Source organism: Zonotrichia albicollis, chromosome 2 (assembly GCF_047830755.1).
Source record: "Zonotrichia albicollis isolate bZonAlb1 chromosome 2, bZonAlb1.hap1, whole genome shotgun sequence".
Lineage (NCBI taxonomy): Eukaryota > Metazoa > Chordata > Aves > Passeriformes > Passerellidae > Zonotrichia > Zonotrichia albicollis.
In genome coordinates this window covers 106,044,618-106,058,000 of record NC_133820.1, presented here as the reverse complement: position 1 = coordinate 106,058,000, position 13,383 = coordinate 106,044,618, and the positions used below count along the sequence as shown (strand labels likewise).

The following is a 13,383-nucleotide window of genomic DNA, read 5'->3' as shown; positions in this document are numbered from 1 at the left end:
TTGACAATACAGAATAAGCTAAGTCTTTCAACATGAAAAATGTTGCTTGGTGCTTTTTTAATGCAGAACATACTTGTTCTTTCTTCCCAAGTCAAGAGACCTTAGCGCAGGGTATTAAAACCAGAATATTGTGCAAAGGTCTTCAAATGAATGTTTAAATTTAACTGATTGAAATGTTCTAAGAATGTTCCCTAGGTTGGCATCTTCTAAATTTGATGCTGTTGCTATCCAGCATGGCTTCTTGGAAAAATGAATGCTAATTAATGTGCATCAGTGGAGCAGTCAAGAAACCAATTAAAGGAACAAAAAACCCGAAATCTCAGTGGAATCAAAGCAACAAACTAAGACAGTAGACCTAATTAGATGATCATATGTATGGGACTTAATCAAAGTTCAACAGCTCAAATGCTCAGCTGAGTTTTCTTATGAGCATGAAATACAAGTGGCTTGGAATTATTGGTAAATGGTAATCCACTAATGGCAGATGTGGAACTTTCTTAAGTATGTTTTCTTTATATCATCTCTCTATGGCTGCATAGGACACGGTACTCTCTTTTAGAGTTTGACGACTTCACAATCATATTTTTATTCCTATTTATAGACCAATTAGTGACAAATCTCTTCTCTTCTATGGGTGTAGCTAAGAGAAAAAGGTACCATGCCTGAGTAACTCATCTTTCTGCACCTAAAATCTATCTGTCATTATATACAGAAGTATCTCACTTCCTGCTGACAACAAACAGAAGTAACATGGAATGATTTTTCTTGTCTCTTTGTGACACTAAGCTAGGGCAATTTTCCAGTTCATGGCCTAATTTGACATACTCTCTATATAGCAAGGAAGGGCAGTAACATGAGGCCACAATTCTTCCTCATTCATTCCTGGGATTTATGGAACAGAGGCTTAGATCAGTGCATGTCTGTGACGGACAACAATCCAGCTCAGGCATTTCTAATTACAGTGAGCGTTTTTATAGTGATTGTTGAGAAAGAAATTTAGAATTGATATATTAAAAATATTAAAATTATTTGAAATTACTTTTCAGTGTGTAATTTTACAATTTGATATTTTACATTCTTTCAGAGTAGGGTGTTGTGTACTTCTGTTGTTAATATAAACCTATATTTTTAGATATCATAGGATCTTCAGATAATGAAAGTCAAAGTTGTTTGTACATTGTCTACCTTGAAGTCTCCTTTTAGTGCAATCCCTAGGTAGAAGAGGTGAAATCTACCTTGTGAAAATATTTCTCAGTGAAACTGTTTCTAACTATGAGGTAACTTGAAGACTGTATGAGGTTGTAAGTCCAGCTAAAACCAGACAGCTGTTTGATGTATCAGAAATGAGGAATTTGCAAAGGTCTCCTCTGGCCACACATTCGACCTATGCTTGAAAAGGGACAATTCTTCATTTAGGCTGGGTATAGAAAGCTAACTAGCTCAGGATTAATTGGCAGTGCTGACAAGATATGCTACTTTTATCAGGCCAAAACCAGCTTCATTCCCTTTCCAAACTTGAAGCTAAGTAGCTTATTTTAAGTGGAAATAAGGTTAATCATCCTTCACTGATATTTCAACCTCAGTTGAAGTAGCCCACATGCAACTTTTTTTTTCTTTTTTGTTTTAGTCCAGCTTAATCATATTGTTTAAACTGGAGGAGTAAATCAAGGCATAGAATAGTTCTAGATGCAGGTTGGACTACTGCAATGAATTTGTGATTATTGGGTCAGATTTACTTCGAATACATCTGAGCAGCTATCAATTAGCAACAATATATCTCCAGTTTGGTGCAGTTTTAATAAACATCTGCTGAAAGATCCATCAAAAACATTTACTTATGTGACTACATAAGTCTGATACATTCCAGGCCACACTTTATTCCTCAGTTGGAAACTGACAAAATTACTACTTATCAGATGGGATGAACCTTCATCAGAAATCTGGAATAAGGTTTCTAACTCAGTTCTCCTGTTCTGTTGTGAGGCAGCTTAGCTGTACTTCCATCACCCGTGAGAATTCATGAAGCAATAAAATTAGATTTCTTGGCTTAGTAACTCTAAAAGAAGCATTTCTTATTGGCATTTTTGAGGAAGCTGGTTATCAATGTTTAACTTTTATGGTTGAAATACTTGATTTTGTTCTTAAATGTTGATTTATATTTACTAAGAAAAAGCTTGTTACAGGTTTTAGGCAAAATAAAAGTAATTATTATCATTAGGTCTAAGCAAAGGGGAGATGATTCTGTGAAAAACTTCAAAGACTGAGCTCTAAAGGTATGAAGTACAGCAAATAAAAAGTGTTGCCAGAATCCAGCAAATTAATTACTTTGAAATACTACTCAATATGTATAAAACAAGAATTTTAATGTTTGTGTATAGTAAGATAATGTACCTTTAGAAACGTTCTCTTCCACAAAAACTTATAATTTTGTCAAGTTTTAACTAAATTAAAATCCTACATTTTAGGATTTTAGTTTAGACTGGTTGCAAGATCTGAATTTTGTTTACTTTATTCATTCTGATAATACTTTTTAAAAATCTATTGTGGAGAAATTATTTTGCCATAATTGGCCCCTAGAGTGGGATTAGAAGAAAGCTGCTAACATTTCTCACAGGTGCTTATAATTATTTTTTTTTAATTATTGATATTTATCTTCACTCATCTATATAATGATTTCCCATTCTACTGATGTTATTATTATCAAGATAGTCTCAGTGAATTTCTTCTTAAGACTCCTAATTCTTCAAAGAGTATTCAGACAAGTATGCTGATTTTCAGTTTTGTAGATTCATGGTTGCCTTAATGTGGCATTTCAGTGTAATTGATTGCATGTTGGCAAAGTTGGATCTGGTGATCCAAATGAGTAATGAAATTATTTAAGGTAATGTTTTAACAGTTCCTGACTCATTCTGCAAGAGGGCTTTTTCTTTATGGAGATTTAAGAATGTGTGTTGATTCTTGTGAAGTATTGGTTTCCATTTCTCATGGAAAACAAGCTGATTAGGTATATATCCCTGAGAAAATCTTGATACTGTGTTCCTTGCCTGCTAGTAAGTTTAAGGTTTTTATCAGCTAGTTAGAAAAGCTTTTCTCTATTTGTAGATAAGACCAGTTAAACGCTGATAAATATTTTGTAGATAAAGTCTGGCTGAACAGCAGGTCCCAGAAGGCCTGGGTCTAGCTGGAGACCTCTCACTTGCAATCACCCTCAGGGTCCATTAGTGGGCCAGTATTGTTTAACTTATTCATACCTGACCTGGATGATGGGATAGATGTCTCCTCATCAGGTTCACTGAGGGCACAAAGCTGGGAGGAGTGTCCAATACCCCAGAGAGCTGTGCAGCCCTTCAGAAGGACCTCAGCAGGGTGCAGAGATGGGCAGGGAAGAACTGCCTGGAATTCAGCAAAGGCAGGGTCCTGCACCTGGGGAAGAGCAACCCTCTGTGCCAGGACAGGGTGGGGGCTGACCTGCTGGAAAGCAGCTCTGGGGAGCAGGACCTGGATGTCCTGGTGGACAACAAGTCAGCAGTGTGTCCTTGTGGCCAAGTGGGCTGATGGTGTCCTGGGGTGCATCAGGAAGAGCAGTGCCAGCAGATCAAGGGAGGTGATTCTGCCCCTCTGCTCAGCCCTGGTGAGGCCGCATTGGGAGTGCTGTGCCCAACTCTGGGCTCCTCAGGAGAAGCGAGACATGGAGCTCCTTAAACAAGTTCAATGGAAGGCTACAGAGGTGATTCAGAGACTGAGCATCTCTCTTACGAGGAAAAGCTGAGAGAGTTGGGCCTGTTTAGTCTTAAGAAGAGACAATTGAGAGGGGAACCCCATCTCAGTCTATAAAATCTAAAGGGAGGGTGTCAGAGGCTGGAGTCAGGCTCTGCTCAGCATTGCAAGAGGCAATGGGCAGAACCTAATTCACAGGCAGTTCCACCTGAACGTTGGGAACAACTCTTTTATTATGTGGGTGACCATGCACTGCTACAGGCTGCCCAGAGGAGGCTGTGGAATCTCCTTCACTGGAGATATTCAAAAGCCATCTAAAGCAGTTCTGTGCCATGTGCTCTGGGATGGCCCTGCTTGAGCAGGAAGGTTGGACCAGATGACCCCACTGTGGTCACTTCCAACCTGACCCATTCTGAGATTCTTATGTGGCAGCATTGCAGACAAACAAAGAAAGCTGGCATTCAGTCGTGCTTTCTGTCTGTACCACCAGGTCAGCCAAAGATTTCTGTTGTACACAGAGCATACAGATTATTTCTAAAGAGGTAGTTTCTGAGAGCTTTTATATTCTGACTCCATATTCGTACCCATCAAATTCAAGTAGTGTCAAAGAGTAGCAGTAGGAACACTTATTTGGGCAAAGGAAGGACCTCAGATGTCTCATTTACAAAATTCTTAATACATTATCTGATTTATAGAACATGATACTCTGGAATAGAAATCTTCCTAACTTCAGAAAAAAAATAAATCAGAAAATAAACCCTAAAACATTTATTTATCTATTACTGAACTCAGTAGAAGGGTGCTGGGAGTGCAGGAAGGAGGGAAAGGAGCTTCCTGTTCAGAACCTTAACCCACAGCATAATGAGAATTGTTTCTATATCTGGAGGTAGAGAAGTCTTTAAAACAAACTGAAAGCATCTAATATAATTTGGTGCATAATATCATAATTTGAAATCTGCTTAGTTCTGAATAATTTCCAGTGTTTCATTTAACTAGATAATGCCATTTTTTAAAGCACAGAACAAGTTTCACTTAAAAGAGCTGAGGAAGAGTATGTGCTACTAATGAAAGAGCTATAGATCTTGAGTCCACTGGCAAATATACTTCTTCTTTCCTGCCATAACTGTCAAGCCACTCAAAAAAATGTCTGTCAGATATGGAGCCAGTGTTTCCTTCTGTTGTGTCCAGCAGCCTTGTCTGTATGCACCCCTCACACCTGGGTAAGTTAATATTAAAATAAAAATTACAGTTGTTGAGCAAGATATCTGAGAGACATGGCAATGCCACCAAATCTCAGCAAAAATTTCAGACTACTGAAAAATCTCCCTCAAACATTTCAGAAATTAATTTTTTTTGATAATTGTTTGAGATGAAGAGGAACATATCCAACTGGAAGTATTCAGCCTGTTCCCTTCAAGCACTGTCTTTGTGACAACAGGCATAATCTGTTCCCCTGGGAAAACTGAAGGCTTTTTAATTAGGATTCTGAAGGACCTCATTTGAAGGCTAGGCTATAAACTTCCTCTAATCAGAGAAATATTTCCTCATTAATCAGTATCACTTCCAGTATATCCAGATCAGACATAAGCCTTCCTCATTACTGGCAGCAGTTGGAGGAAGAGCAAGAGCTGTTGTGTCTTGGGCAGATGAAAAGGTGCATTTCCCTCCCCCAACAGATTCATCTCACTGCTCTATGCGGGCAGATGGCAAAGGATAACAAAAGGAATGGACCTTATGGATGTTGGAGCTAAGAACCATTTGCAATAAAATAAAAGTGAACAAATAACATTCTGTAGATTTGTCTGAAGCATTGGGTAGATGTACTGTAAAGGGAGTTTTGTTCACCTTGCCAAGAATGGCAAATGGTTTGAGAGCATCTCTTGATGAATGGAAAGATGTCTGCCAAGGTGGTAGGTTATCAGAGAGGATGTCTTCTGTATGTGTATTGTTTTTAGGAGTTGCCAGGAATTTTTATGTAGTTTCTTTATAATATAGTTGTTAAGTGTACAAGATTAAAAAGGTATTTCTTTTCCTATAAGGGTATCTTTACAGAGATGGTCTGAGGAAAAAAGGCAAAGCTGGAGACATTGCAAATGTAAGCTGAAATGCTCTTTTGTGTATCAGAAAACCAAAGACCTATAGTGAACATCCATGCTTTTTTTAAAGTATTTACACCCGTGCGCTGGTATAAGAGATAAAAAGGTTCTTCAAACATCAGCAAATTCTTTTTTTCTACTTTATATTCTGGGAAATATTTTCAAACTTGAAATCAAAGTCTCAGTCCCCATTAAAGCCACAGTTCTTTTAGTTGTACATAGTAATGTTAAATATCTGAAATACAATGAAGAAATATGCCAGTGATTATTAGTAACCATAAAATAAGAAAATCTTTCAGAACAAAAAGTGCCTTTTTCTAATATTTGTTCTCTTAGACCCTGGTGACGTGTCCTTTCATTTGTTAACATGCAATCATTCATGCTTTATTTTGCCTTGGGAATCTCTGCTATGATTATTTAAGGAAAGTAATTTTGCTGGAATTAACATGATTGACAGCTAGCCAGTAGAAAGATATATGGATTCTCCTTCTGGCAAGAAAAGTGATATGAAAAAGAGGAAGACAAGAAGAAAGATTAAAAGAACAAAGTAATTTGCAACCACATATAAAGCAATGCTTTTAATTTAGATGTTGTATTGTCAGTTGTTACTTAGTTTTCAAAATCTGAGCCATAATTTAATACAGAAAATTGCTATCATGGTTGAAGAGATTTTGCACATAAAAAGCACATTGTAATAGTAAAATGTCAGTGTTGTAGAGGATACAGATCCTAGTGCTCTGTACTTACCCCGTAGGCAAGATATTAATTATGTAAAACCTCCAGCTCTTTTAATGTGGTGTGTGCATCTCCTAATAATACTAGACCAAAATTATCAAAAGAAGTTCATGAAAACACTGAGACTACATGTTTTTCTGTCAACAAATGCATCTCCAGTATATTTGCAAGCCTGTACATTTGTCACAAATATCAGAGTTTTGATAAGGAATGCACTAAGGCTTCTACCCAGTTTTGGAAGCTAGGATCAGGTTCCCATTTTGCTTGACTTTTAATAATTCATTAAGTCAGTTTGTATTGGTCTTTTCCTAATGCAAATGTTTATATATTCCTTGAGGGAAAGTGAGACTAATTTGGCAAAATAACAGTCACAGACTCAACAGGGATGTAAACAATTCAGTCTCAAATTATGAATTTAATTCAGTCAGAGAAGTGATAAGCTGTTTTGTCTGCATTAAGTAGTTCTCAAAAATTGTGAAATATAATGCAATATTTAAGCTGTTGTCCAATGCTACTCAGCAGTTCGTGGTTTGCCTTCCTACAAGGAAGGCTACGTACAAATAGGAAAAAAGAAAAGAAAATGAAAAAACAGAAAGTGAAAACCTATAAAGTATTCTAAAATTTCAAGCTTCTCTTTTTTCCCCAAAACAAATTTAAATAACAATTGGATTTTCAATATTCATTCTCCGAAGTAGTTTGTTTTTAAAAAATTATTTTTTCTTTCTATAAATGGACAGATTTTGTTGAAAACTTGTTCTGACAAGGAATGTGCACCCCCCCATCTCTAATCAGGAGCAGTTGTGAATGTGGCTTACATTTTAAAACCCAATTTAAATTGCATTCATTGCTAGAGATGGATGTGGTGATACAGCTTTATGCTTTTTCTTGTAGAAATTCCCTTGGAGGCTAATCGACCTCCCGATAACCTCCCCTGCCCAGCAAAGCCATTCTGGACTAGATTTATTATGTAACAATCCATGTCTGACATTTATGCACACAGCCAGTCCTGTGACAATCAGTAGTGCATTGAACTATTGTGCCTTTGAAATGAAGACAAACTTCTTGGGCATGATTTCTGATAAAGGCTCTGCTTGCCCCTGAGGATTGTTTTTCCCAGCTTGTTTTATAATATGCATTTTTTTCAAATGATTTCACTTTGTTTGCTCTACAGGAGTTTATTTTTAGGGCTGGATCCTCATCTAATGGCATGGTAGGAGGTTACAATGACTGCAATGGAAACATATTTATGTCTTTCAACAGTGGTTCACTTTTTTCTCCTTTACATCTATAGCCTGATATGCACAGAGCTTTAGACATAGAGGAAACTTGGAATATGGAGAAAAAAAAATATGGAAGGATCTCAGAACAAACAGTCTGCCGTATTATTGTTGCAAAGTAGGCAACAGAATATCCCAAAATATTCAATTTGCTCACTGAGTGAATTGAGTTTCTCCTCCAAATCAGGCTTACAATGACTCAGTCCCAAGTACAGAATAGTAATACCTCTGTCCTTATCCCATTTCTTCTGTCCAAATTCTGGGTGACTGCTCTACCCTGATCCTTCCACTCCTGGCCACAATAAAATCCCTTCCCTGAATGCATGCAGTGACACACAACAAATTAGATGCAACATCAGCAGCTACTCTTTTATTTATACAGAGAAGGAACATCTGCTTTCTTCAGGCCTGACCTGGGACATGTAACCTCTTGGGCAGCCTGAGCCCAGAAATTCACTTGAGGCTGGCGCAGAGAGGACTTGTGCTTAACAGGTTTCCCTTGAAGTACATTCTGTAGAAGAAATCCTGACTGTAAAGAAATATAACTGGGAAAGGATAACTGAGTGTAACCAGGCAGTTTTGAAGCTTCCCTGAAGTGGTTGTCCTTGATATCAGAAAATGAGTACCTATATTCTTAGAAACTGGACTTTAGGAAGTTAAGATTTTTTCCTTCTCTTACAAATTAAGTTTTTAGCATAGCTGCTAAAGCAATCTTGAACCCTGCTTTTTTATTTCTGTTCAGTATAATAGGTTTTGAGTAGAATTTTGATTCTATTCTGTACATAGTCTGCTTGTGTATTTTATCCATGTTTTTGAAATACAGACTGCTTTTGTCCTAGAACAGAAATACTTCTGTCAAAAACAACAGATGTATTATTCACTTGCTTGAATTCTTATTATCTGTAATATCTTTTTTTTTTCCCCAGTGACCAGGTGTTTGAAATTGGAGTATTAGATATTTTTGGATTTGAAGAATTTCAAAAGAATACTTTTGAACAGGCAAGTGTGGATGCTTTGCTGAATTTAATGTACCTGTTGTTATTTCTCTAATCGACTAGTTTTGATCAGAATACAAATACACATGAAGGTGAACATTGTCTCTTAAAACATTTTTTCCATTATACCTATATGTATATGCATTATATCCTGGGTTTTGTACAGTTGTTGACAATTTAAAATAATATAGTAAATGTCTATTGTGATTTTGAAGAGGGGTAGTATTAGCTCTGAAAAACAATCGGAAGGAAATGGTGTTGTTTGTTTTCATTCTGGTGGTATTTATACTTCAACTAGATCAATGCATAGAAGGACAATATACTGAATTAGAAGACCAAAAGGTCGTCAGATGCCTCAGAGAAAAAATAAAATGAAAATGCTGCATTATGCTAAGTGCCATTATTGGCAAATTCACCTCTGTGTGACTTCACAACATGTGACTTTTCAAAAAATTGAATTGCATCCATGGAAAAGAAATTGAAATTTATGTCACTTAATGCTTTAAAATCCTTTTAAATATCAAACTTTCTTTAAGAGGTTTGGCTACCTTCAGCATTAATCACTGAACACCAGAGCTCTTGGAAATTACATATTTCAGAAAGCATTGGTGACTCTGCACAACACCCTCAAAGAGGTGTTTAAGTTGTTGTTCAGTTGTTCATTCATTCTGTGATGCAGAGGAAGAAAACTGAAGCGTAGAACAAAAAATCAAAGCAGAGAAAAGAATTGAGAAGGCATCAGCAGCAACAAAGGACTTGTTATTGTTTGAAATTGGGATTTGCCCCTTTCTCCCAGTCAGTCCATTCTTTTGTGGCTCAGCTTCCTCCTTGAGGTGAAATAGAAGTCAGAGAGCCACATAAGTTCAGCTTGTACAACATGGTTACATTGCTACCCAATTTCCAAATGTTTGAAAGCACACAAAAGGTTTACCTGTACATCAAAGAGCATGTAAGAAGGCAATAAAATAAATTCCAGTTTCCCTCTCACAAAATTCTTTTTGCTGTTACAGTTCTACCTTGCTTGAACTTTTGCTGGATTAAGGACTCTTCCTGTGTACCAATATTCCTAGTTTTTTACTCATTGTGAATGCCACTTTCAGGGGGAAATAAAAAGTGAAAAATTAAAAAAAATTTAACAGATTGAATGTATGAAAAAAAAAATAACCATAAGCCTCCTGATTAATAAGTATGAAGTATTCTATGCAATTTGAATACTTCTCAAAAGAGAGGGGTACATCTTGGGACTTTTTGGTTATTTTCCTTTGACCCTGTTCTGCATTGTATTTCTTGTCTTGAAACTCATAAAAGATCTGCAGTTGACATCATGAAATACCATTTATTCAATTTTCTGGGGTAAGTAATTTTCTGTTTAATATCTGCAAAGAATACTTGAAGAGAAAATACAAGATCTAAGAAAAATTATTGAAAAGGACTTCATTTTATTATTTCTGTGTGGCAAACATGATAATTTCAAACTCATATTTGCATTTCTATTTCATTTTTTCCTAAATAAATATATTTCAAGAGACACTTACTGTCCCTCCACCTGTACTGAATTCATTTTGTTGAATAGTATGAACTAATAATCTGAGTATTCTCAGAATCTATTTAACTGCATTCCTGAAAAGACAAAGCAGAAGTGAGAGTTTTTTTATATGAACTCTATAATGCAATTAACGTATCTGATTCCTGAAAGGGTGGGTTCTGGTACCAGTGAAGAGAAGCAGTTTGTATCTCCATGTGGTACATGCTAATCATGCAGACTTACCCCAGACAGCCTGAACTTCAAAGCTGGAGCTCTCCAGCAATCTAGTCTAGTTCAGAGTTCTTCCTGGGCTTGTTAACCCTAACAATAAACAGTCTCGTTAGCCCATATGGGGTCTCATGCAGAACATTGCATCATGTCTGCAAACATGCCCAGAGTCAAGGGCTGTGATTGCAGAATGTTAGCATTAAATGTTTCAAACAGACTGTATTGGAGCCATAAAAATTATTTTTTAATCACATTTAGATTAGCATTTTTGAAAATGTCATTAGAAAAGTAATTTTAGGGAATTTTTTTTTCATGTTAGTGTATAATAGGGCATTCTTTCTAATATCTGTTTTCCTTGTTTCTTGGAAAAAATTATGACTGTTTTCAATAAAAAATAAAACCTCCTGATTGCCCAAAACTGGGGACATTCAAAGTAGCTGTGTGAATCTTTCTGGAACTTTATATCAGGCTGGTAGATAGTGTAATATCATAATTAAGAGAATAATAAGATAGTAAATCACATGTCAGTTTTAATAAACTGTGTTTGATGATGCTTCAGACAAACAGAGATGGATAAACTAGGTAGAATAACTTGTTTACTCCAGTGTATGCTTTGGAATGGCAAGGCATTAGAGTATTGAAATATCAAAGTCGAATGAAGAATTGGTCTAGGAACAACTCATGAGCAATGCAAAGGAAGACATCTGTCAAAGGACTAGAAAAGTAAGATTAATTATGCCTACACCAAGATCTAATAAATTCTACAGGTGAAAAGATGTGGCTGACAGCTTGTAGACAGAAAACTTTTATAGGCCATTGTAAACAAGAAGGCATTAGAAGTTAAAATCATTAATAATTTTTTCCCTTTTATTGGGTGAGTATTGGTAAGCCTTTATTGCATAGAACATGTGATATAAGAGCAAAAATTGGACATGTAATTCTTAAATAAAAGCAAATAAGTGTGTGGAATAAGCAATAATGAGGGGAGTTTTGATTTTTAGTATGAAATTTAAAAGCTGAAAGGCAGGGAACACTGTTTTTAGAAGGCACAATCTGAAGGAGGCACATTGAAGGAGTCAATAAAGACTGAAAGCTTCTGAATCACTAGGACCCAGTGAGTTACTGCTTTTACTGCTCATCAACTGAGCTATGGTAAATGACTACAGTACACTTTGAGCTCACCCTAATAACAATTTACAATCACTTCCTAGCAGTGATCATTAGCTTGGGAGCAGCATTTTCCTGGAGCAGCTGCATACCTGCTGTGCCAGAAGAGCTTTGTGTACAACCACACTGGAACGTGGTCAGAAGTGAGCAGAATTTCTCTTTCCTATTCTGTAAAGAAATGGCCTTTGTTTTGTGGTCATTTCAGGAAATATGAGTTCTCTACCAAAAATACCAATGGAAGTTTCCAGTGTTAATTCAATGTTTTCTCAGCCTTCCTATTTGAGAGGGGCTGTATTTTTTTCCAGTTTATTCTGTACCCCTTTAAAACTAGAAGATGTCTTCTTCTCTTCTAGTAGAATTTAAAACTAAATGAGATCTTATTCATGGCTCCTTAACAGCACTAATCCAAATAGTACAGTCAAGGAAGGCTACAACCTTCATACTTATGATAGGATATTTTGGCCACAAACTCATAACCAATGAGTATAAGAAGCAATAAGCAGGATTGATAGTGCCCTGTACCAATTTCCCCCAGCTGTATCTAAGAAAAATGTATTATAGAAAAAGAACCAGACAGTGGAGGAGAAAGAGTAGCTTTTCTTTCCTCTGCATAAAGTCAGGTCTTTCTACAGAACTGGAAGTCTGTGGTTGTAGGTTCATCATAAAGAACAATAATGCAAGAAAGTTAAATGGACAGTGCTAGTAGTCTTTTCTGTCCAATATAGAATTCAAATGAGAAACTGAAGAAAGTATTTAGCTCTTGGTAAATTCTGTGTTTCGCTCTTGCATGGTAATTTACGTCTGTAGGCCTCTCAAGTTAGTCGGTAGAAAGTATCTACATATTATTCTTTTTATAGGAAATAAAAGTGATTTATCTAAATTAGTACTGCAGGTCAGTGCAACAGCCAAGTGTCTCTTGACTCCCATTTGGCTCCATGGCCATTAAAGTACATGCACATTATCTGTGTGATGCAGTAGAGCCCTGGGAGAGGCACAGCTTCCGTGGCAGCTCTGCAGCACATCTGCAACAGGAGCCAGCTGGCTCTGAGAGCAGAGGGCATTGCCTGCCGCACTCAGGACTGTACTCCAGTCACTATGGTGAAGCAGAAGAGGTCATAGAAGCCATCTGTGTTAGAATTTTCACCTATGTTTAATATTAGGTATGGTAGATTTTAACTTCTCAGCATGTTATTTCTATGGTTAACTCAGCTGACACTACATTTTTGTCACATAACATTTCCTAGCCAAAGCAATCATAACAGATTATTTTGCATTAAATTGCATTGTCTCAGCCATTAGACTGTTTCTGGCTGTCTAAATGTAAGGTCATGATGTCTACTTTGAAGTGGATGGATATGAATAGACAAAAGTCACATGATGTAACTTTTCTACAGTCATTGCTGCCTCAGTGACAGTAGATGAGAGGTCACACACAGGTTTTTACATTTGGACTGTCTGAAGGAGCATTTAAAGATTTTGTTTTGTGCAGAAGAAATCGACCTTCTTTGGTTTTGTCTATGCAGAGCATAGATGGAGGTTGCTGTGTGCCTCTGTGGGATAGGCAGCTGCTGGTGCACACTGAGCTCTATTACTGTGTAGGGACTTAATGCAGAACCTTCCATGCAGTTCCCAGTGCTGGAGTA

The 13,383-nt window shown here is 36.8% G+C and overlaps 1 protein-coding gene across 8 annotated transcripts in view; it reads left to right on the top strand.

Moving 5' to 3' along the window:
• The window catches only part of MYO16 (myosin XVI), a 359,429-nt gene that overhangs the window by 237,545 nt on the left and 108,501 nt on the right, over positions 1–13,383 (top strand). For all 8 annotated transcript variants that reach the window (XM_014267408.3, XM_074535973.1, XM_074535972.1 and 5 more), the window contains one exon: positions 8,752–8,824. In XM_014267408.3, coding sequence (XP_014122883.2) covers positions 8,752–8,824 — 73 coding nt within the window. The remainder of the gene's footprint in view (positions 1–8,751; positions 8,825–13,383) is intronic.